This window comes from Heterodontus francisci, chromosome 25 (genome assembly GCF_036365525.1).
Source record: "Heterodontus francisci isolate sHetFra1 chromosome 25, sHetFra1.hap1, whole genome shotgun sequence".
Taxonomy (NCBI): Eukaryota; Metazoa; Chordata; class Chondrichthyes; order Heterodontiformes; family Heterodontidae; genus Heterodontus; species Heterodontus francisci.
The window spans coordinates 73,236,493-73,261,427 of record NC_090395.1 but is presented as its reverse complement, the minus strand read 5'-3'; the positions used below and the strand labels follow the sequence as shown (position 1 = coordinate 73,261,427).

The window sequence follows — 24,935 nt, the reverse complement described above, 5'->3', positions numbered from 1 at the left end:
TCATGAAGATAGATTGGAGAAGTTAGGACCGTTTTCCTTGGAGAGAAGGCTGAGAGGTGATTTGATAGAGATATTCAAAATCATGAGGGGTCTGGGCAGAGTAGATAGAGAGAAACTGTTCCCACTGGTGAAAGGATTGAGAACGAGAGGGCACAGATTTAAAGTATTTGGTAAGAGAAGCAAAAGTGACATGAGGAAAAACTTTTTCACGCAGCGAGTGGTTAAGGTCTGAAATGCGTTGCCTGAGAACGTGGTGGGGGCAGGTTCAATTGAAGCATTCAAAAGGGAATTAGACTGTTATATGAAAAGGGAGAATGTACAGGGTTATGGGGAGAAGGCAGGGGAATGGGATTGAGGGAATTGCTCATTCGGAGAGCCAGTACAGACACGATGGGCCGAATGGCCTCCTTCTGCACTGTAACAATTCTGTGATACAGCCACTTCATTAAGATAATTCGAATGTGCCCTTGTGAATCATTTAAATATTATTATTCATGTAACTGCTCTTTCGGAATTGCAGTTCGATCATCTCAGTGTAATTCCTGCTTCAATGTTTACCGTCAACTCCAATCACTCATTCAGTGTAGAAAGAAAACTAAACGGATTTTTACAAAGCAATATCAGATCATACAGATTTACTGCCCATTCCCATTGGCTGGCTGAAGATATTTAATTGAGCAGCAATTGCCTCATAGTAATAATAATTTATTTCACCTTAAATGTCACAGCCATAGAATCACAGCCATATTAAAAATTCTATACATTGAAATCTGGATCCGAAATGTATTCAATTTTAGATTTTTATGAGCAGTCACTGCACTGATCCCTGCTCCTGATGTCTTATTCAAGGTTGTCCTCTCACAAGAACATGCTTGTTCCCTGTTAGAGAGTCTTTCACTGAAAGACAATCCTTCTCTGATAGTTCTCTGATAGACAATTGTTCTCTGACAATCTTTCTCTGATAGACAATCGTCTTCTGTTAGACAGTATATTCTGGTAGAGAATGGTTCTTTCATCTCCAGCCTCCTGTTCTGCTTTTTTCCACCACAATCTCTGTTTGGATTTTTGTGTTTTATTCATGGAATTGAGAGCTCAAGGGATTTAATTAGTTAATTAGGCCTCAGTTGTCTTGGTTCAAACCCCTAAATCTGCCTCCACCCTCACCCCTCACTATCAAAAGTTCCTACAGGAGTAAATAACTTGAGAAAGGGACTCAGTCAAAGCCCAAATACACCATCCTTCATAAACACCCTCCACCATTCTCACTGTTAATTAAAAGCAAAGTACTGCGGATGCTGGAAATCTGAAATAAAAACAAGAAAGGCTGGAAATCTGGCAGCATCTGTGGAGAGAGAAGCAGAGTTAACATTTCAGGTCAGTGACCCTTCTTCAGAACTGGCAAATATTAGAAATGTAATATTCATTTGTGTGATAGTATCTTTATTTCATCTTAGTTTGTTCAGTTTGCTTACCTACTGTTTTATTTCATGTTTGTACTTGCTGCTGTTCAATTTTCAGTCCGTGAACACCCTTTCTGTACTAATGCTTTGTCTTTCAACACACCATTAACATATCTTTGCTCCATGACCTTCTGGTCAGCTATTCTGTGACCTTGTCCTATCTACACCTTCTCCTTTGTTATCTCTTGCCCCACCCTCGCTTTACTTGCTTATTACCATTCTCACTGTGTTGGAATTAATATTCATCACTTCCCTCTCTAACCTATCAGTTGCTTGACTTCAAACTATGGAGCTTGTCACCTCCCTTAATCTTCTCTGTCTGCCAAGGTGTCCACCTAATTGTCCACAGTTCTGGTCATCATAGTACCAAAGGGATACTGAAAGGATGGAGAAGAGGGATGAATAATGACAAGCATTAATGTAAATCAGGCATGTTCCCACTCGCTCCCTTGGGAGACAGCAAACAAAGTTATATTGATTCACTGAAATGTAAATTTGATTGATTTCATAAAGAAAATAATATTTAGGGATCCAGTATATGAGAAATTTGAGACATGGTAAGTTTAGAAATAAAGATTCTGGATAGATGTAAAAGGGTCCGCCAATTCACTATCTCCATTTGATACTATCACACAAAGCCAGAATTACCCCAGTGTGATAATTGAAAAGATTAAAATCACTTCTCTCTGTCAGTAAAAGGAATTCTAAAGCATGGAATGCAGTTCAAAATAAACAAAAAACACAATAAAAAACAAGACGCAAGGAACTGTGTAACTATATAAAGCAAGATAATTGACAAAAGAACCAGAGGGGAGATGAGGAGAATTATTTTTCACTCAGCAAGTTGTTATGATCCGGAATGCACTGCCTGAAAGGGAAGATTTAACAGCAACTTTTAAAAGGCAATTGGATAAATAGTTAAAGGGTAATAATTTGCAGGACTATGGAGAAAGAGCAGGAGTGTGGGATTCATTGCATAACGCTTTCAAAGTGCCAGTAAAGGCAAAATGGACTGATGGTCTCCCCCTGTGCTGCATTATCTGCTCATTCAATGATAAACATAGTTCCGATTAAAATATAACATAGGATAGTGCACAGAGTACTGGGAACAAATAGACTCTACAAATACTAAGACCAAAGCCTGCACAGGGTAATAGTTGATGTCAAGATTTCTTTTATGCTTTGAAACCTAATCTAGACTTGGCATTCATCATCGTGCTTTATTGAGAAAGCTAAGGGCACCAGTTAAAGAGAAGAAATAAAGTAAGAGGTAGTGGTGATTCAGTGAGGCACAGCGTGGGTGTTCAAAGTCCATCAATTGTGAAAGGAAGGGAGGATTGAGGGAGATGAGAGGCCCCTGAGTACTTGGGAAAGAATGAGTTTGCATAGGAAAATGCAGTCAGAAATTGTGGAAGAATGTTTAACATGTGGCAAGTTGATATGACTGCCATCCATTCCCTATTTTAACACTTTTTAAACCATTTATTTTAGACAAAAACACATCACGCCCTGATCAGAGAACTCCTCTACACTGATGATGCTGCATTCGTCGCTCATACGGAAACTCAGCTACAAAGACCCACGGACTGTCTCTCCCTTGCCTGTAACTTGATTTCCTTGACTGTAAGCGTCAAGGAAACTGGACATGGGACAAGGTGTTGCATCTCTGTCCCTGATCACACTAAACAACATCCCACTGGAAATGGTTAGCAAATTCTGCTACCTTGGGCCCACAGTGACAGACAATCTGTCCCTTGATGCAGAGCTCAATACACACGTAGGGAAAGCAGCAACCACCTTTTGGCAACTTGCGAAATGTACATGGGATAACACCAAGCTGACCCTTAGGACCAAACTGATGGTTTATCAGGCTTGTGTTCTCAGCACCTTGTTGTATGGCTGTGAAACATGGGTGACTTACAGCTACCAGGAAAAGCAGCTCAATAATTTCCATCTTATCTATCTGCGGCACATTATGGCAGGACAAAAATCACAAATGTGGCAGTCCTCTCACAGGCAGAGCTACCAAGTGTATTGGCAGTAATCAAACAGAGGCGACTTTGGTGGATCAGACACATCCACAGGATGGAAGACCGTTGCATACCCAAGGACCTTCTGTATAGTGAGGTAGCCGGGGACGGATGACCAGTGGGGCGCCCAAAGCTCCGCTTCAAGGATGCTTGCCAGTGTGACAGGAAGGCCCTAAATGTTGACCATCGCACCTGGGAGTCACTAGCTGGCGAAAGAGTGAAATGGTGACACATACTGTGGACTGGTGCGCACTACCATGATGACCAGTTGCTACAGCAGCTTGGCAACAGATGCCAATGTCAAAACAACAACTCACAGCGTCACTTGGCAGCTTCATGTGCAGCGCTTATGGCAGAACCTGCCTCTTAAGGATTGGCCTTCAAAGCCATCAGCAAAGGTGCACCAAGAGAAGACACCCCACCCAAATGGATTGTTTGCTGCGTGTCCATCATCTTTCGTAGATGGAAGGATGCCGACTAGGACAGTCCCACTAAAACAGCAGACAAAGGAATATCAGACCAACCTCTTTGGTCATTCATGCAACATTTCTAGGCTTATGTAATGCATCATAGACACTACAGCACAGAAAGAGGCCATTCAGCCCATAGGGTCTGTACCAGTGATAGCTCTTCAACCACATCCAATCCCATTTCTCTGTTCTATCTTTGCATGCTTTAATATTTTTGCATTTCACTTTTCCAATTCTCTTTTCAACAATGTACAGTTTCCACCCCAGTAGCCATTTGTGGTGAAACATCCCCTGTACCAATAGCCATTTGCCATGGCTTTTATGTGATGAATGGATTGTCCTATGAGGGGAGATTCAGTAGGCTAGGCCTACATTCCCAGAGTTTAGAAGAATGAGAGGAGATCTAATTGAAACATATAAAATTCTTAAGGGGTTTGACAGGGTAGATGCTGAGAAAATGTTTCTCCTGGCTGGAGAATCTAGAACACGGGGTCACGACCTCAGAATAAGGGGTCGGCCATTTAGAACTTAGATGAAGAAAAATGTCTTCACTCAAAGGGTTGCGAATGTTTGGAATTCTCTATCCCAGAGAGCTGTGGCTGTTTAGTCATTGAGCATATTCAAGACAGAGGTTGATAGATTTTTGGACACTAAGGGAATTAAGAGACAGTGTATAGTGCGGGAAAGTGGAGTTCAGGGAGAAGATCAGCTGTCGTCTTGTTGAATGGCGGAGGAGGCTCGAAGGGCCGAATGGCCTACTGCTGCTCTTATTTCTTATATTTTTATTAAGAGTTAAAGAACCAAGGTGAGTAGATGCAAGTCAGCCATGATCTGATTGAATGGGCAGAACTGACTTGAGGGGCTGAATGGCCTCCTTTTATTCCTATGATCCTATGTTTCCTTTGTGTGCAGAGCTCTTCTAATTACCTCCTTCACTTGGTTCAGTGGGTACCACTCTTGCGTGTAAGTCAGAGGTTTTGGTTCAAGCCCCACTCCAAAGCTTAAGTTCATAGCCTGGTCTGATACTTCAGTATGATGAATCCTCTCACTGGCTCTATTAACCTTCCTATGATTGGAAGCTCACCATGCTAACAGTGACTGAGCAAATTGTGATAAAAGCATAGCGCTTTTCTCTATCTTGGATTATTTATTAGATTGTTTCTTGCTCACACAGGATTATTATTGCTTTCTGCCAGCTACAGGAATATACATTATACTTTGGCAAGCCAACAACATTAGTAAGCATCTGAGACTGATTCTTGTTAAGCAAGAGTGACGTTAATATATCAGAATTGAGAGATTATAACTATCAGGAAAGACTGAACAAGCTGGGGCTCTCTTCTCTGGAAAACAATGCTGAGAGGTGACCTAATAGAGATCTTTAAAAAATATGGGGTTCAATATGGGGTAAACATAGGGATGTTTCTACTTGTGGGTGTCACAAAAGTGCCTCTGTGTTTTGTTAAATATATTTTTTGAGGATTCATTTTTTTGAATTGAAGAAATGTTAAACTTTGGGGTTTTCAAAGGGGGTCATGTAAAGGCCACTTGACTTTGAAGAACAGTCCCTGGAAATGTTTTTTAAAAGGGACACCGAGAGGTCTTGTGAGAAAAACAAGCCTTTCCGGGAAACCACCAGCTCAATAAACAGAGAACTTTGGACACCTGGAGAATGTGTTTACAAAGAAGTGACAGGTCAAGATTGATGGAGGTGAAAAGGTTGACCTCCTGTTGTCAGTTTCACTTTTGAATTATTTTTGGATTGGGGTTGAACTATATAAAAAGGGAGAGAACTTCCAAGGAGAGAAGAGAACTTCCAAGGAGAGATGAGAATTCCCAAGGAAGAAGACCACAACCCAGCTCAGCTTTCCAGCACCTCTCTAAAAGACCCTGAGAAGTCAACTGTGTCAACTCATCTTATCTCCTGTCTTTGAAGAAAAGCCTGCTAAATTAATTCTCAACGCCGCCCGAAAAGAATTGTTCTAAAAGATCCCAGTGGCACATCTGTGTGCACTCGGAGGCCAGACTGCATGCCAGCTTTGGAACACAACATATCTCATCTGCAGTTCCTTCAAGAATGAGCAAGTATTCAGCCTAAGTGTTTTTTTTTGTTGGCTGTTTTTTTTTTTGTAACAGAGCTCTAAACAACAATCCCTTTTATTTTTCTTGTTAACTGGAGTGTATGTGTGTGTGAGTGTGAAGGGCTAAGGTAAAAAGGGAACTTTAATATTTCAATCTGTGTGTTTATGCTTTACTCCATTACTGGTTAAGTCTTGCTTTATAATAAATTGATAGTTTTGTTGTTTATTAAAGAAACCTGGTTGGTGTGTTTTATTCTGGGATAAAAATAGAGTCTATGATTGACCATATCAGTAAATGGAAAAATGTTTTAATATATGCTGTGACTCGTGGAGAAGTGGAACTAGAATAAACAGTACACTCCTCCCACCTTGGTCGTAACTTTGGGGGAGACCAGAACTAGGGGCCACAAATATAAATAGTCATTAATAAATCCAAGATGAAATTCAGGAGAAACTTCTTTACCCAGTGAGTGGTGAGAATGTGGAACTCACTACTATAGGGAATGGTTGAGGCGAATAGTATAGATATATTTAAGGGAAAGCTAAACAAGAACATTAGGGAGGAAGGAATTGAAAGGTCAGCAGATAGGGTGAGATAGGCTTGGTGGAGTTTCAAAAAATTGTTGCGTTTGTACATTATGTGCGATGTTTAGGGGTAATTAAAGTTAAGGCTTGTACTTAACAGCATAAGGACCCTTTTTAATGGGTCCAGCTTTCCACTCCAGGAGGCTTAGCGACAGATTACAAAGAATCTAAGTTCTGTAACAGGCCATTCGGCCTAACTGGTCCATGTTGGTGTTTACGTTCCACAAAAGCCTCCTTCCACTCCTCTTCATATAACCCCATTAACATATCCTTCTATTCCTTTGTCCCTCATGCGTTTATCTAACTTCCCCTTCAATGTATCTATACTATCCACCTCAACTACTCCCAGTAGTAGCCAGTTCCACATTCTCACCACTCTCTGGGTAAACAAGTTTCTCCTGAATTCCTTATTGGATTTATTAGCAACTATCTTATAATAATGGCCCCGGTTCTGGTCCCGCCCACAAGTGGCACACCTTCTCTCCATCTACCCATTCAAACAATTTCATATTCTTAAAGACCTCAATCAGGTCACCCCTCAGTCTTCTCTATTCGAGAGAAAAGTGCCCCAACCTATTCAGAGTTGGTGAAGGACTTCCTGCCAATGTTTTCCCCTTTTATTTTTCCCAAAACCCAAATAACATTGGAACAGGAGGAGGCCATTCAGCCCCTCAAACCCGTTCCGCATTCAATTAGATCATGGCTGACCTGTATCTTATCTCCATTTACCCGCCTTGGCTGCATATCCATTGATAACTTTGTCTAACAGAAATCTATACATCTCTGTTTTGACCCCCAGCAACCACAGCATTTGGGGGAGAGAGTTCCAGATTCCACTACCCTTTGTGTGAAGACGTGCTTCCTGACATCACCCCTGAAGGGCTTTGTGCTAATTTTAAGATTATGCCTTCTTGTTCTGGATTCCCCCACCAGAGGAATGAGACTTCGGGCTGGAAGGAAGCTCCTCCATTGCGTTTCTAGGACTTGAAAACAATTATGCAGAAGTATTTGGAGGCAAGGAGATGAAATTATTTCTCGCCTTAAAATGACATTAGTCAGCAGTTCATGAGATTTTGAAACAGATACTCGAAATTAAAATGGGCAAGTCAAGTCTCCAAGTTTTCAAGCAAACAATAGCTTAATACTTCTCATCCCAAACAAACAAACAATATTCCTCATCAACCGTGTCTGGCCCATTTCCCCGCACCTCTGCCCTCAACCCTTCCCCTCCCTCCCAGAACCGTGACAGGGTTCCCCTTGTCCTCACTTTCCACCCCATCAGCCTCCATATCCAAAGGATCATCCTCCGCCATTTCCGCCACCTCCAGCGTGATGCCACTACCAAACGCATCTTCCCCTCCCTTCCCCTGTCAGCATTCCAAAGGGATCGTTCCCTCAGCGACACCCTGGTTCACTCCTCCATTACCCCCACCGCCTCATCCCCTTCCCATGGCATCTTCCCCTGCAATCGCAGGAGGTGTAATACCTGCCCATTTACCTCCTCTCTCCTCACTATCCCAGACCCCAAACACTCCTTTCAGGTGAAGCAGCGATTTACTTGTACTTCTTTCAATGTAGTATACTGTATTCGCTGCTCACAGTGTGGTCTCCTCTACATTGGGGAGACCAAGCGCAGACTGGGTGACCGCTTTGCGAAACATCTCCGCTCAGTCCGCAAGCAGGACCCTGAGCCTCCGGTTGCTTGCCATTTCAACACTCCCCCCTGCTCTCATGCTCACATCTCTGTCCTGGGATTGCTGCAGTGTTCCAGTGAACATCAACGCAAGCTCGAGGAACAGCATCTCATTTACCGATTAGGCACACTACAGCCTGCTGGACTGAACATTGAGTTCAATAATTTCAGAGCATGACAGCCCCCCATTTTACTTTCATTTTTAGGTATTTTTTCTTCTTTTCTTTTTTACATTTTTTACAATCTTTTTTTTGCATTTATTTCATTTCATCTTAGTTTGTTCAGTTTGCTTACCCACTGTTTTTTTTAATGTTTGCACTTGCTGCTGTTCAATATTCAGTCCGTTAACACCTTATCTGTACTAATGCTTTGTCTTTCAACACACCATTAACATATTGTTTGCCTTTGCTCCGTGACCTTTTGGTCAGCTATGTGGCCTGGTCCAATCTGCACCTTCTCCTTTGTTATCTCTTGCCCCACCCCCACCTCACTTGCTTATAACCTGTGACATTTCTAATATGTGTCAGTTCCGAAGAAGGGTCACTGACCCGAAACGTTAACTCTGCTTCTCTTTCCACAGATGCTGCCAGACCTGCTGAGTGGTTCCAGCATTTCTTGTTTTTATTTAATATTCTTCATCATTTGCTGTGATCTGATGAATGGGGCGAGGTGATGTAATTTGGACATTTTTGGAGATATAAGTTCCTGAGAAAACTAGACTGTGGGTGCAACACAAACACAATGGGTAGAATGGCCTCCTTCTGTTCTATAAGATTCTACTGCCTGTTAAAATAACAAATGAGCAGGAGGAGTCCATTCAGCCCCTCGAACCTGTTCTGCTATTCAGTGAGATAATGGCTGACCTGCGACCTAACTCCACATCTCTTAACACCTTTTGATAACAAAATCTATCAATCTCAGATTTAAATTTAACAATTGATCTCGCATCAATTGTTGTTTGTGGAAGAGAGTTTCAAATTTTAACAACCATTTGTGTGTAGAAATGTTTCCTAATTTCTCTCCTGAATGGTCCGGCTCTAATATTTAGTCTGTGTCCCCAGTGCCAGACGGCCCAACCAGCGGAAATAGTTTTGCTCGATCTACTCTATATGTCATGGTAATATCTTAAAAACGTCAACCAAATCAACTCTTAACCTTCTAAATTCCAGAGAATACAATCCTAGTATATGTCATTTCTCCTCGTAATTTAACCCTTGGAGTCCTGGGTATCATTCTGGTAAATCTACACTCCCTCCAAGGTCAATATCTCTTTCCTAAGTTGTGGTGCCCAGAACTGCTCACAGTAACTCCAGTGTAGTCTAACCAGGCTTTGTATAACTGAACGTGACTTCAGCCAGCATTCCATTCGCCTCTTTGAGTATTTTCTGTACCTGTTCATGAACTGTGTACCCGGACCCCCAAAATAAATTACAAAATTATTGGCTTGGGAAAAAATGTAAACTAAAATATGATTGAAATTTGGGAACAAAAGACTCGGCTAAAACTGGAACTAAATCAAACGAAAAATGAGCTCAGAGTAGAATGGAAATGAAAGATAAATCTCACTCTCAATCCTCAGCCTATTTGCTGAGAGACAGTGGTAATCAGAGAGGAGTGCAAACATGTGCTTCAGTATTATTGTGGAGTTCTCCTCTCTGAAATACAAGTGCTGAATCTCCAGACTCACTCATCAATATTGAACCAGAGGGGATCACTGTTGTGCCCAGTCCCTTCCTCACAGACTGTCCCTCGGAGAGAGTCAGTGCCTGCGAGACAGAAGCTGAAGGAATTAATTCTAAAAGCAAAATTAAGTGTGCAGAGTTACTGAGAGCAGAGAGACTGTTGGGCTTCAGATGCAAAATTGTTTTGCTTTTTTTTCTGAAACAAAAATCACAGAAATTCTATTTTTATGTGATTGTCGCAGATTGACCTGCTGAGCACTAATCCCCGAGTGGAGGAACGAGTGGGTTTTGAATGGAATAGCAACACATTCAAGGCACATGGTTCAAACTCCAGTGAATTCCTGTGCACAATTTATCACCTCACCTTCCGGACCCATCATGGATTCAGACCTTTCATCTCACGCTTGTGAAATACCCGACTGCTTGACCACTATTTTCATCCGTAACCTTTGTTTCCGCACTTGTCGAGGTCAGCCATGATAAGCCTCTGACCTGGAAGTACTTGTAGAATTGTGTATCAATACCCAACACTCCCAGGACAGGTACAGTACGGGGTTAGATACAGAGTAAAGCTCCCTCTACACTGTTGCATCAAACACTCCCAGGAAAAAGAAGAAGAAAAAAAAACGGGGGTTAGATACAGAGTAAAGCTCCCCCTACACTGTCCCCCACAAAAAAAAAACGGGGTTAGATACAGAGTAAAGCTCCCTCTACAGTGTGTTCTAATTTTCAATAAAATGGTGCCAATATCATTGCGTGCCTGGTTCCTGGTCCCATTCCTGCTGTTTAGCCTCGGGGTTTGGAGAAACAGTGGTTTCTGGTTAGTTAATTGTTTCCATGTATTCCAGTGCAGGTGTCAATGCACTGACTGCTAGCTGCATACAGATGATTTGACCAACAGGGACAGCGGCCTGGAAACAGGCGGCTTCCGCGTGACAGGAGTGACAATTCACAGCGTTTTACAGCTGAAATAATCAGCATGCAGCTGTTTCCTTGTCTGCTAATTATAAGGGTTTTTTTTAAATAAAAAAAAAGAAAAAGAAAAAAAAAAACGAGGTTAGATACAGAGTAAAGCTCCCTCGACACTGTCCCATTAAACACACCCAGGGCAGGTACAGTGCAGGTCACAGAATCACAGAATTGTTACAGTGCAGAAGGAGGCCATTCGGCCCATCGTGTCTGCACTGGCTCTCTGAAAGAGCAATTCCCTCAGTTCCATTCCCCTGCCTTCTCCCCGTAAACCTGCACATTCTTCCTTTTCCTGTAACAGTCTAATTCCCTTTTGAATGCTTCAATTGAACCTGCCTCCACCATGTTCTCAGGCAGCGCATTCCAGACCTTAACCACTCGCTGTGTGAAAAAGTTTTTCCTCATGTCACTTTTGCTTCTCTTACCAAATACTTTAAATCTGTGCCCTCTCATTCCCGATCCTTTCACGAGTAGGAACAGTTTCTCTCTATCTACTCTGTCCAGACCCCTCATGATTTTGAATACCTCAATCAAATCACCTCTCAGGCTTCTCCAAGGAAAACAGTCCCAACTTCTCCAATCAATCTTCATAACTGAAATTCCTCATCCCTGGAACCATTCTCATGAATCTTTTCTGTTTTCTCTCCAATGCCCTCACGTCTTTCCTCAGGTGAGGCACCCAGAATTGGACACAATACTCCAGCTGAAGCTGAACTAGTGTTTTATACAAGTTTAACATAACTTCCTTGCTCTTGTACTCGATGCCCCTATTAATAAAGCCCAGGATACTGTATGCTTTATTAACTGCTCTCGCAACCTGTCCTGATTTTCCTGAACACACTTTAGGAACTTTTGTCCCTCACTGCCCTTTACACTATTATCCCAGTCTATGTTTGGATAATTAAAGTCCCCCATTATAACTACCCTATAATTTTTGCACCTTTCTGTAATGTCCTTGCAAATTTGTTCCTCCACGTCCTTTCCACTAGCTGGTGGTCTGTAGACAACACCGAGCAATGTAACTGCACCTTTTTTGTTCCTTAGCTCTAGTCAAATAGTTTCTGTCCTCGACTCCTCTGGGACATCCTTTTTCTCCAGCACTGCAATGCTCTCCTTAATCAATACCGCAACCCCTCCCCCTTTTTCCCTTTTCTATCTTTCCTGAACACCTTGTATCCAGGAATATTTAACACCCAGTCCTGCCCTTCTTTGAGCCAGGTCTCTGTTACAGCCACAACATCATATTTCCACATGGCAATCTGCGCCTGTACCTCACCAGTCTTATTAACCACACCCCATGCATTCACATACATGCACATTAACCCTGATTCAGACTTTATTCCTCACTCTGACTCCACCTAATAACTTACTATTCCCTACTCTCATGCTATCTATCTCCCCCAGTATTCTGTGTACCTTGGTATTCCTCTCTGATACTTGCTCTGGTTCCCAAACCCCTGACAAGTTACCAGTTTTGCTTCCCTCCAATCTGAGCTCCCTCTCAGGTTCCCATCCCCCTGATAATTTAGTTTAAACCCTCCCCAACAGCACGAGCAAATCTCCCTGTGAGGATATTCATCCCAGTCCTGCTAAGATGCAACCCGTCCGTCTAGTACAGGTCCCAGGTGAGATGCAGAATAAAGTTCAACAGTTTGTGCTGTAGATTTGCATCCTCTCTGAATGGGGTGAACACGAACCTCCCGGATTTCACACACAACTGACACTTGACGCAAAGTAGAATCATTCTGGTCTTTCTTTCTTCCTTCCATCCTCTGTCTGCCTGGGATTTCATTCCCACAGGATTTGGCATTCCATACTGGCATTTTCCATGTGTAAGCCTGGACCCTGTGTGTTGGCAAGGAATTCAACCAGGAGAAATATTCCACCAAGCCTGATCAAAAATTACAACCTGCATTTATATAGCACCTTTGAGTAATAAAATGTCCCAAACAGCTTCAGAGGAACGTAGTCAGAAGAGCTCAGTCCCACACAACTGGACAAGAGTGGAGATGCTTTGGAGGAGAATGGTGTGGTGAACCATGTCAAAGGGTGCAGACAGGTCAAGAAGGGCGAGGAGGGAAGGTTTATCCTAATCACAGTTACATAGAATATTATTTGTGACTTTGATAAGGGCTGTTTCGGTAATGTGATCCAATCCTCTCCAACACCCAAGTGAACATCCTTTTCCAATGGGAGATGGAAGTTCATTAGGTGCTGATCAGGGGCAGTAACTGGCTCGATTATTGCCTTCTGAGTCCAAAAGTCATAGGTTGAAGCCCCAGAAACTTCAGCTCAGGGCGGCACAGTGGCGCAGTGGTTAGCACTGCAGCCTCACAGCTCCAGCGACCCGGGTTCGATTCCGGGTACTGCCTGTGTGGAGTTTGCAAGTTCTCCCTGTGACTGCGTGGGTTTTCTCCGGGTGCTCCGGTTTCCTCCCACAAGCCAAAAGACTTGCAGGTTGATAGGTAAATTGGCCATTATAAATTGTCACTAGTGTAGGTAGGTGGTAGGGAAATATAGGGACAGGTGGGGATGTTTGGTGGGAATGTGGGATTAGTGTAGGATTAGTGTAAATGGGTGTTTGATGTTCGGCACAGACTCGGTGGGCCGAAGGGCCTGTTTCAGTGCTGTATCTCTAATCCAATCTAAAATCTAATCTCATAATCGAAGCTGGCACGCCCAGCGGCAGTACTGAGGGAGCGCTGCACTGTCAGAAGAGCAGTACTGAGGGAGAGCTGCACTGTCAGAAGGGCAGTACCGAGGGAGTGCTGCACTGTCAGAAGGGCAGTACCGAGGGAATGCTGCACTGTCAGAAGGGCAGTACCGAGGGAATGCTGCACTGTCAGAAGGGCAGAACTGAGGGAGAGCTGCACTGTCAGAAGGGCAGAACCGAGGGAGTGCTGCACTGTCAGAAGGGCAGTACCGAGGGAATGCTATACTGTCAGAGGGGCAGTACTGAGGGAATGCTGCACTGTCAGAAGGGCAGAACCGAGGGAGTGCTGCACTGTCAGAAGGGCAGTACTGAGGGAGAGCTGCACTGTCAGAAGGGCAGAACCGAGGGAGTGCTGCACTGTCAGAAGGGCAGTACCGAGGGAATGCTGCACTGTCAGAAGGGCTGTACTGAGGGAGTGCTGCACTGTCAGAAGGGCAGTACCGAGGGAATGCTGCACTGTCAGAAGGGCAGTACTGAGGGAGTGCTGCACTGTCAGAAGGGCAGTACTGAGGGAATGCTGCATTGTCAGAAGGGCAGTACCGAGGGAGTGCTGCACTGTCAGAGGGGCAGTACCGCGGGAGTGCTGCACTGAAGGGCAGTACCGAGGGAGTGCTGCACTGTCAGAGGGGCAGTACCGAGGGAGTGCTGCACTGTCAGAAGGGCAGTACCGAGGGAGTGCTGCACTGTCAGAAGGGCAGTACCGAGGGAGTGCTGCACTGTCAGAAGGGCAGTACCGAGGGAGTGCTGCACTGACAGAAGGGCAGTACCGAGGGAGTGCTGCATTGTCAGAAGGGCAGTACCGAGGGAGTGCATCACTGTCAGAAGGACAGTACCGAGGGAGTGCTGCACTGTCAGAAGGGCAGTACCGAGGGAGTGCTGCACTGTCAGAAGGACAGTACTGAGGGAGTGCTGCATTGACAAAAGGGCAGTGATGAGGGTGTGCTGCACTGTCAGAAGGGCAATACCGAGGGAGTGCTGCATTGTCAGAAGGGCAGTATCAAGGGAGTGCTGCACTGTCAGAAGGGCAGTACCGAGGGAGTACTGCACTGACAGAAGGGCAGTACCGAGGGAGTACTGCACTGTCAGAAGGGCAGTACCGAGGGAGTGCTGCACTGACAGAAGGGCAGCACCGAGGGAGTGCTGCACTGACAGAAGGACAGTACCGAGGGGGTGCTGCAGGGTCAGAAGGGCAGTACCGAGGGAGTGCTGAACTGTCAGAAGGGCAGTACTGAGGGAATGTTGCACTGTCAGAAGGGCAGTACCGAGGGAGTGCTGCACTGACAGAAGGGCAGTACCGAGGGAGTACTGCACTGACAGAAGGGCAGTACCGAGGGAGTGCTGCACTGTCAGAAGGGCAGTACCGAGGGAGTGCTGCACTGACAGAAGGGCAGTACCGAGGGAGTGCTGCACTGTCAGAAGGTCAGCACCGAGGGAGTGCTGCACTGTTAGAAGGGCAGCACCGAGGGAGTGCTGCACTGTCAGAAGGGCAGCACCGAGGGAGTGCTGCACTGACAGAAGGGCAGCACCGAGGGAGTGCTGCACTGACAGAAGGGCAGTACCGAGGGGGTGCTGCACTGTCAGAAGGGCAGTACCGAGGGAGTGCTGCACTGACAGAAGGGCAGCACCGAGGGAGTGCTGCACTGACAGAAGGGCAGCACCGAGGGAGTGCTGCACTGACAGAAGGGCAGCACCGAGGGAGTGCTGCACTGACAGAAGGGCAGCACCGAGGGAGTGCTGCACTGACAGAAGGACAGTACCGAGGGGGTGCTGCACTGTCAGAAGGGCAGTACTGAGGGAGTGCTGCACTGTCAGAGGGGCAGCACCGAGGGAGTGCTGCACTGACAGAAGGGCAGCAGCGAGGGAGTGCTGCACTGACAGAAGGACAGTACTGAGGGAGTGCTGCACATGTCAGAAGGGCAGTACTGAGGGAGTGCTGCACTGTCAGAAGGACAGTACCGAGGGGGTGCTGCACTGTCAGAAGGGCAGTACCGAGGGAGTGCTGCACTGACAGAAGGGCAGCACCGAGGGAGTGCTGCACTGACAGAAGGGCAGTACTGAGGGAGTGCTGCACATGTCAGAAGGGCAGTACTGAGGGAGTGCTGCACTGTCAGAAGGGCAGTACTGAGGGAGTGCTGCACTGTCAGAAGGGCAGTACTGAGGGAGTGCTGCACATGTCAGAAGGGCAGTACCAAGGGAGTGCTGCACTGTCAGAAGGGCAGTACTGAGGGAGTGCTGCACTGTCAGAAGGGCAGTACTGAGGGAGTGCTCACATGTCAGAAGGGCAGTACCAAGGGAGTGCTGCACTGTCAGAAGGGCAGTACTGAGGGAGTGCTGCACTGACAGAAGGGCAGTACTGAGGGAGTGCTGCACATGTCAGAAGGGCAGTACTGAGGGAGTGCTGCACTGTCAGAGGGTCAGTACTGAGGGAGTGCTGCACATGTCAGAAGGGCAGTACCGAGGGAGTGCTGCACTGTCAGAAGGGCAGTACTGAGGGAGTGCTGCACTGTCAGAGGGTCAGTACTGAGGGAGTGCTGCACTGACAGAAGGGCAGTACTGAGGGAGTGCTGCACTATCAGAGGGGCAGTACTGAGGGAGTGCTGCACTGTCAGAGGGGCAGCACCGAGGGAGTGCTGCACTGACAGAAGGGCAGCACCGAGGGAGTGCTGCACTGACAGAAGGACAGTACTGAGGGAGTGCTGCACATGTCAGAAGGGCAGTACTGAGGGAGTGCTGCACTGTCAGAAGGACAGTACCGAGGGGGTGCTGCACTGTCAGAAGGGCAGTACCGAGGGAGTGCTGCACTGACAGAAGGGCAGCACCGAGGGAGTGCTGCACTGACAGAAGGGCAGTACTGAGGGAGTGCTGCACATGTCAGAAGGGCAGTACTGAGGGAGTGCTGCACTGTCAGAAGGGCAGTACTGAGGGAGTGCTGCACTGTCAGAAGGGCAGTACTGAGGGAGTGCTGCACATGTCAGAAGGGCAGTACCAAGGGAGTGCTGCACTGTCAGAAGGGCAGTACTGAGGGAGTGCTGCACTGTCAGAAGGGCAGTACTGAGGGAGTGCTCACATGTCAGAAGGGCAGTACCGAGGGAGTGCTGCACTGTCAGAAGGGCAGTACTGAGGGAGTGCTGCACTGTCAGAAGGGCAGTACTGAGGGAGTGCTGCACATGTCAGAAGGGCAGTACTGAGGGAGTGCTGCACTGACAGAAGGGCAGTACTGAGGGAGTGCTGCACATGTCAGAAGGGCAGTACTGAGGGAGTGCTGCACTGTCAGAGGGTCAGTACTGAGGGAGTGCTGCACATGTCAGAAGGGCAGTACCGAGGGAGTGCTGCACTGTCAGAAGGGCAGTACTGAGGGAGTGCTGCACTATCAGAGGGGCAGTACTGAGGGAGTGCTGCACTGTCAGAGGGGCAGTACTAAGGGAGTGCTGCACTATCAGAGGGGCAGTACCGAGGGAGTGCTGCACTGACAGAAGGGCAGTACCAAGGGAGTGCTGCACTGACAGAAGGGCAGTACTGAGGGAGTGCTGCACTGTCAGACGGACAGTACTGCATTGTCAGAAGGGCAGTACCGAGGGAGTGCTGCACTGTCAGAAGGGCAGTACTGAGGGAGTGCTGCACTGTCAGAGGGGCAGTACTGAGGGAGTGCTGCACTGTCAGAGAGGCAGTACTGAGGGAGTGCTGCACTGACAGAAGGGCAGTACTGAGGGAGTGCTGCACTGTCAGAGGGGCAGTACTGAGGGAGTGCTGCACTGTCAGAGAGGCAGTACTGTGGGAGTGCTGCACTGACAGAAGGGCAGTACCGAGGGAGTGCTGCACTGACAGAAGGGCAGTACTGAGGGAGTGCTGCACTGTCAGAGGGGCAGTACCGAGGGAGTGCTGCACTGACAGAAGGGCAGTACTGAGGGAGTGCTGCACTGACAGAAGGGCAGTACTGAGGGAGTGCTGCACTGTCAGAGGGGCAGTACCGAGTGAGTGCTGCACTGACAGAAGGGCAGTACTGAGGGAGTGCTGCACTGACAGAAGGGCAGGACTGAGGGAGTGCTGCACTGTCAGAGGGGCAGTACCGAGGGAGTGCTGCACTGTCAGATGAGACATTAAACCAAGACCCTGCCTGCTCTCTCAGGTGGACAGAAAAGATCCCACGGCACTATTTGAAAGAGCAGGGGAGTTCTCCCCAGTGTCCTGGCCAATATCTATCCCTCAACCAACATCACTTTAACAGATAATCTAGTCGTTATCTCATTGATGATTGCGGGAGCTTGCTGTGCACAATTTTGCTGCATTACATTACAACAGTGACTACACTTCAAAACAGTTCTTCATTGGTTATAAAGCACTTTGAGGCATCCAGTGGTTGTGAAAGGTGCTATATAAATTCAAGACTTCTTTTGTTTTGCCCAGGTGCGTAACACTGTGACCAACACCAGCATCTATTCCACCTCAGCTGGGATAGGAGAATACAGCACCTTCCAGGTTTGGAACCTGGGACCTTCCCTGTACATACAACGCCACATCAGGGAATGCAGTTGCCAGCTGAACCACTGGGAAGCTATTCCCTTCTTTTCCAACTAAGTGTGAAAACCATAAGTGGGAATGTACGTTAATCTGTGTGTTAAAATCCACCCTCCACCTTCTGACATTACAAAGCAGAATCGCAGCTAAAAAGGGGGATGGGCAAGGAGGGGGATAGCAGATTAATTGAGGGACAGTAAAATCAGTGAACCAATGAACATTAAACAACTGCTGTGGAACAACTTAAACAAGAACTATCACACGCTGTGACTAACGAGCATTCAACACTCTGATCTAGGGACATGTCAGTCATTGCCTGGCACCATGAAACATCACGTGTGTCTAATGTCCAGATTTGTATGCAAGAGATCTTGAGCAGCACGCAGAGGTGCAGGAGGCTGGTTTTATTCTCTGCAATGTCATACCTGGTTTGAAAGTCCATGCTGAAGCTTTGTAAGGGCCGTTACTGCTACAGGACTGGCAATGATCTGACAACCTTACTCACAAAACTCTTAATGCCTTCTGCTTTTTAAATCTTAAAATCCTGATCCTTCCTGTTTGTGGAGAAACACTAGACTGTTCTACATGGAGTTGAGGCATCAGTGAGGTGCAATGACTAACAAATAGGACGTGGAGGTAGAAAATAGTAAAGGGTCATTTTTGGGCTGATATCAACAGCATCTCCCAAACCCACGACCTGCGTAAAGAACAAGAGCAGATGCTTGGAAACACCACCACCTCCCTGTTCTCCTTCAGTCACACACAGCATCCCCAACTTGGTACTATAATCAGTGTTCCATCACTGTCACTCAGTCAAAATCCTGGAACTCCCTCCCTAACAGCACTGTGGGTGTACCTACCCCACACGGACTGCAGCAGTTCAAGAAGGCAGCTCACCACCACCTTCTCAAGGGCAATTAGGGATGGACAATAAATGCTGGCCTAGCCAGTGTCGCCCACATCCTGAGAATGTATTTTTCAAATGTTTTTTTAAAATTCTTCCTCACACTAAGAGTGATCAATATGTGGATAGATTAATGAAGGTCAAACTAATTTATTAAACAATTTGATGCTTTATTGTGGGGTGTTGTTATCTCTCTGAAAGAATGAATGGGACACAACCAGAATTATCTTGTGATCTTGTAACTGCTGTGTCCTCTGCCTTTATTATAAATCTCCTTGACTCATGTGGAGATACATGGTCGGGAATTCCTCCGAGCTGCTCCCACTCTACCAACATTGCTTTGCTGAAAGTGTGGCAGACAATGCAGCTCCAAGGAGTTTCCCATCTTATTTCCCTCAAGTGCCTTACTGATTTTATTATGAAGAACCAGGAGTGGATCATACATCCCCTCGAACCTGGTTACAGATGATATCACACACTCACACTTTTACACACATTTACACACATTTCTCACACTCACGTATACACACTCACTCATACACACATTTACATATATTTTCACACTCACATATACACACTCACACTCAGACACATTGTGAATGTATATTCCACCTCCTTCCACACAAAAATGACCGACTGGGAAAAAAGGATTGTTTTATCCAGCCTGTCCCACACAGTTATGACATGGGCACTCCCACCGCACCCAGAGACATGTCCCTCCTGGGTAAGGCAGATAAAACTCCAGGTTAACTAGGGTGACCTGGAAGCTTCCTTTCTGAGTCCCTCAAGCAACTGACACTAGCCCACAAGCTCAATTTGATGCTGATTTATGTCACTGCATACTTCACTCCCATACAAAGCATTTGTTGATTTAATCAATCACCCATTGCACTAAATATCACTCTGCACACTTTCAAAATTACAAAACTAAAAGTAAAGAGTGAAAGGATTTGAACCATCCTAATTTCCATTCGAACATCATTCAAGTCCTGTTAAACAACAATAAACACAGGCTTTGTTATTAAGTAAGTCCATAAGCATGAACACAGTCTCACACACTGACTGAGTGAGTGAGTGATCAGTGAGAATGAATCGGTGAAGGTATGAGGGGCAGGAGGAAAGTGGTGAATGTGCCCAGGTTTAGAAGTTTCCCGAAGTCTCTAACTTTATCCTTATTCTAAACCCCAGAAACATTGTACAGGTTCAACCACAGAGGTTGTGGGGTGGGAGAGGAGAGGGAGAGAGTGAGGGAGGAGAGATTAAATGAGAGACGGAATGAGAGGGGGAGGAAGATGGGAGGGAAAGAGGGAGGAGACAGGGAAGAAAAGAGAGGAGAGAAGGAAGGAGATAGAGGAGAAAGAGGAAAGAGGGAGAGATAGGAGGGAGGAAAAGAGAGAGAAAAATTAGGGAGAGAGATAGAGAGAGAGAACACAAACAATCCACTCTCTCTGCCAATTTCCCTTTTCTCCTCCTTACCTGTTGTCTTGATCTGAATATGAAGGCATTAGTGACACTCTGTCCCTTTAAATCCTCCCACCATCAGCAACACCATCCTGGACTGGTCTTCAATGTCGCTCTCCTTCCACTTCCTCACATACCTCTCGTCTCATTAACCTGAGGATAGTTTCCCCCCTCCTCAACCGCTGGATTTTGGGAGGAGGGGGTGGTTGGTTTCTGGAATAAAACCTCGTCAAACTTTCAATCCGCTGCCTCCCCAAAGTCTTCACTTTATCTCCAGGAGGTGACAATTATTGTAATCAAGGACAGAATGAGGAAGTCCAGCGACAGCAGCAGCAGCAGCAGCAGCCTGCTGTTTATTCAGGCTTTGGTATCTGTTGTAGATGCTTTTTCTTGATGATGTTGATAAGGACTGTGTCTGTTGGCACGGTGTGTGTGTGCTGTTTACTAGGATGAAGATAAGCTGCCTGACAGGCTGATCTTGGAGATATTGTGTGATGTGTGTGATCTATGGTTAGAGGGAGAGGGAGAGGGAGCTGGGCTGGGCTGGGCTGTTTTCTTTGCTCCACAGGGACCCAATACTCAGTGTGCTAGGGCACAGTGCCACCCTCAGCCCGCCTTGGTAAAGCACAGAGAGCAACAGGAACTCGACATGGTAACAGGAGTGAAGATTTATTGATTCGGGTGATAAGATGAATCTCAACTAGTGGGTGGAGGGAGCCCGAGTCTGGGACAGCTCACAAACACCCCTCCCCTCCCTATCTCTGTAACCTCCTCCAGTCCCAACATCCTCCGAGATCTCTGCACTCCTCCAATTCTGGTGCATCCCCGATTTTAATCGCTTTGGCAGCTCTACCTTCAGCTACCTGGGCCCTAAACTCTGGAATTCCCTCCCTAATTCTCTCCGACTCGCTCTCCTTTAAGATGCTCCTTAAAACCGACCTCTTTGACCGAGCTTATGGCCACCTGTCCCAGTACCGCATGAGGGCTCAGTGTCTTGTTTGATCACACTCCTGTAAAGAGCCTTAGGGTGTTTGAATATGTTAAAGGTTCTACATGAATGCAAGACATTGTTGTTGCTGAATCCAATATAACCTTCAGTAGAAAGAGGGAAAGAAATTCTTCCATGAGGGGAAAGACAAAAACCTAATAACGGGAAGAGATTTGTGTTAAGCTCTGCCAAGCTGACGAGCTGCTTGTTTGGTTCTTGATACTCTGCTGCCACTGTGTGGTGATCTTGTGAATTGTATGTGACAATGCTTGTGAGGTGTTTGTGAGCTGTCCCAGACTCGGGCTCCCTCCACCCACTAGTTGAGGTTCATCTTATCACCCGAATCAATAAATCTTCACTCCTGTTACCATGTCGAGTTCCTGTTGCTCTCTGTGCTTTGCCAAGGCGGGCTGAGGGTGGCACAGTGGCGCAGTGGTTAGCACCGCAGCCTCACAGCTCCAGCGACCCGGGTTCAATTCTGGGTACTGCCTGTGTGGAGTTTGCAAGTTCTCCCTGTGTCTGCGTGGGTTTCCTCCGGGTGCTCCGGTTTCCTCCCACATGCCAAAGACTTGCAGGTTGATAGGTTAATTGGCCATTATAAATTGCCCCCAGTATAGGTAGGTGGTAGGGAAATATAGGGACAGGTGGGGATGTGGTAGGAATATGGGATTAGTGTAGGATTAGTATAAATAGGTGGTTGATGGTCGGCACAGACTCGGTGGGCCGAAGGGCCTGTTTCAGAGCTGTATCTCTAAACTAAACTAATGCACAACTCAAACTCTTCATTTTCGAGGCATTTCTTTGAAAAAACATTCCTGCATTTTGGGTCTTTTTACACCAAAGTTTATTGGTGACCTGACTCTCTCCCCAAAAATGCTGTTGAGGCTGGGGGGGGGGGGGTGGGGTCAATTGAAAATTTCATAACTGAGTTTGATAGATTTTTATTAGGTGAAAGTATTAAGGATTAAGGAACAGATTAACCATGATCTAACTTCATGGCAGAACAGGTTTGAGGGGCTGAATGGGCCCCTTCTGATCCCTTACAGGATGCAGCAGCACACATAGACACGGAGATAGCCATGCACCAACAGAGTCCGTTGTGATTCTCTTGTAGTAACTGAAAATCTCAGTACAACAGATTGTGATTCTTTATTTGTGATGAACTTTGTAAATAACGTGTACAATCATTAAACTTCTTGATCTGTAATAACATCTCCTCACAGCCTGAAGTTGAATGAAATGGACCAAAATAACAAACTCAGTATTTGAAAGAGGAGTGAAGGTACGTGGAGGGAAATTCAGTTTTCCCGTGTGGTGTTTAGGGAGCCACACAAATGGCACCCAAACTAAACACACTTCTTCCATCTGCCAAGGTCTTCAAAAGGTTATTATTTCTCGTAAAAGAGCAATAAAACGCTAGTAACGCACTGGGTCAGCATCCGAAGCAGTTTCATTCAGAGATTTGTTCACGTACAGTTCTAATTAATAATCTACACCTTTACACAACAAGAATGACCACATGGAGCAAACCTTTGGGTAGAAGAGGTGAGGTGAAGACCCAGGAATAATTGACTTCAGCAGTTAGCTTGCGAGATGGAAGCATTAAAATGGTTAAAGTTTCTTCTTAAATGGACCAGTTTGCCAATTCTGGTTGGGTGTATTCCTGGAAGTTCGATATGTTCTGTCCCCAACTGCACCACCTGGTCAAGCAGCCTTTTCGCTATATCCTATATTTTTATAATTAATAAATGAAAGCCATTAAAGAAACAGAACATTTTATTGCCCTTGGATTTTTCTACCCCGGTTGTGTTTGCAGCAGTGTCCAAGAAATTAGTCTTTAATTCCTGGAGGGTTGACAACCCCCCCAACTCGACCTGCTGTCCATCTCCAGAATTTACTGTTTTTATTTCGGGTTTACAGAATGTCTTTTTCTTCTCTTTTCATAAATATAACTCTTTCAAAGATTGGAAAGCCTAGATTAAAAATAATAAGGCAGATAGGGAAGGGCAGTTTGAAATTTCACCGCGCTCTCAAATCAGAACACTCATTACTCTGATCAGCAGCCAGGCCCAGATAGATTCTGGGTACTGGGTGAAAAACATTCTGCAAAACGTATTTCTCTGCAGGACTTACAGGCACAAATACCCTCAAATGTGTCAGTGATGGCTCAGTGGGTTGCAATCTCACCTCCAAGTCAGAAGGTTCTGGGTTTGAGCCACACCCCAGAGACTCGAGCACATAAATCAGAGTAACACTCCGAGTGCAGTACTGAGGGAGTGCCACACTGTCAGAAGATGAAATGTTAAACTGAGGCCCTGTCTGTCCTCTCCAGTGGATGTATCCCATGGCGGAATTTCAAAGAAGAACAGAGGTGGTGTAATGGCTAAAATTTATCGCTCAATCAACATCACTAAAAAAAAACATATTCAGGTCATTTATCACATTGCTGTTTGTGGGATCTTGCTATGCACAAATTGGCTGCTGCATTGCCTAAATTACAACAGTAACAACACTTCAAAAGTATATCATCGGCTGTGAAACACACTGGAGTTGTGTAAACCCAAGTTGCTCTTTCACTGCTTCTGCTGGGAAGGATGATATTACGAGGGGACCTGGGAGATTCATTAAAAAGCGGCAAAGAAATCCCCCAAAGGGATTGGTTGGATATTTAGAACTGGGCAGCTTCATTTTCAGTCTTTGCAGAGTCCCATAGACACTGTCCTTAAGGAGGTCACGTATGGCCGTAAAGAGGAATAACAAAGACAGAGATGTCATCGCCCGAGCCCAGCCTGTCATTGGACAGTCGCCACCCATGTTCCTTCAAGATTCCGCGGGATCTCATCACCAGGTCCTGAGCAGCTAGCGTGAACCTGCAGAAAGAATTACATGCAATTATATAGAATGCACAGCACAGAACAGGCCATTCAGCCCATCTAGTCTGTGCTGGTGTTTATTCTCCACACAAGTATCCGCCCATTCCATCTACCTCAACTCAGCCTTTCAACATATGTTTCTATTCCCTTTTCTCTCATGTACTCGTCTAGTTTCCTTTGAAAGATCGAAGCTATTTGCCTCAACCACTCCCAGTGGTAGATCAATTTCTACAGCAAGTGCACTTCATTGGCTGTTGACCGCTTTGAAAGTGCTGAGGCCATGAAAAGTGCGATATATGTAAAACACTTTATAAATAAAAGTCTTCTTTCTCTAGCAGGATTGTTATGTTACTGAGTTGGATAGAGGTGGCTTTAATCAATTGGACACCTATGACTGTGTTCTACCTCCCTTCTAACTGATGCAATCTATCTGTTTTGCTAGAATGGTCCTGGGGATAAGGGACTTCAGTTATATGGAGAGACTGGAGAAACTGGGATTGTTCCCCTTAGA

At 45.9% G+C, this 24,935-nt stretch overlaps 2 protein-coding genes across 6 annotated transcripts in view; both read right to left on the bottom strand.

Moving 5' to 3' along the window:
• Nucleotides 1-20,994, bottom strand: part of LOC137384128 (chemokine-like protein TAFA-2) — an 86,863-nt gene extending 65,869 nt beyond the window's left edge. For 4 of the 5 annotated variants that reach the window (XM_068057743.1, XM_068057741.1, XM_068057742.1 and 1 more), the window contains exon 1: nt 20,579-20,994. Coding sequence is in view for 3 of the 5 variants with exons in the window: in XM_068057741.1 (XP_067913842.1) it covers nt 20,579-20,607 (29 nt within the window). In the remaining 2 variants the exon portion in view is untranslated. Of the gene's footprint in view, nt 1-10,365; nt 10,463-20,578 lie in introns of those variants that run through there. The other variant, XM_068057744.1, reaches the window with a different exon arrangement.
• Nucleotides 20,995-22,681: 1,687 nt separating this feature from the next.
• Nucleotides 22,682-24,935, bottom strand: part of LOC137383990 (protein phosphatase 1H-like) — a 55,440-nt gene continuing 53,186 nt past the window's right edge. The window contains exon 11 of the mRNA XM_068057504.1: nt 22,682-24,421. Coding sequence (XP_067913605.1) covers nt 24,283-24,421 — 139 coding nt within the window. The 3' untranslated portion in view covers nt 22,682-24,282. The remainder of the gene's footprint in view (nt 24,422-24,935) is intronic.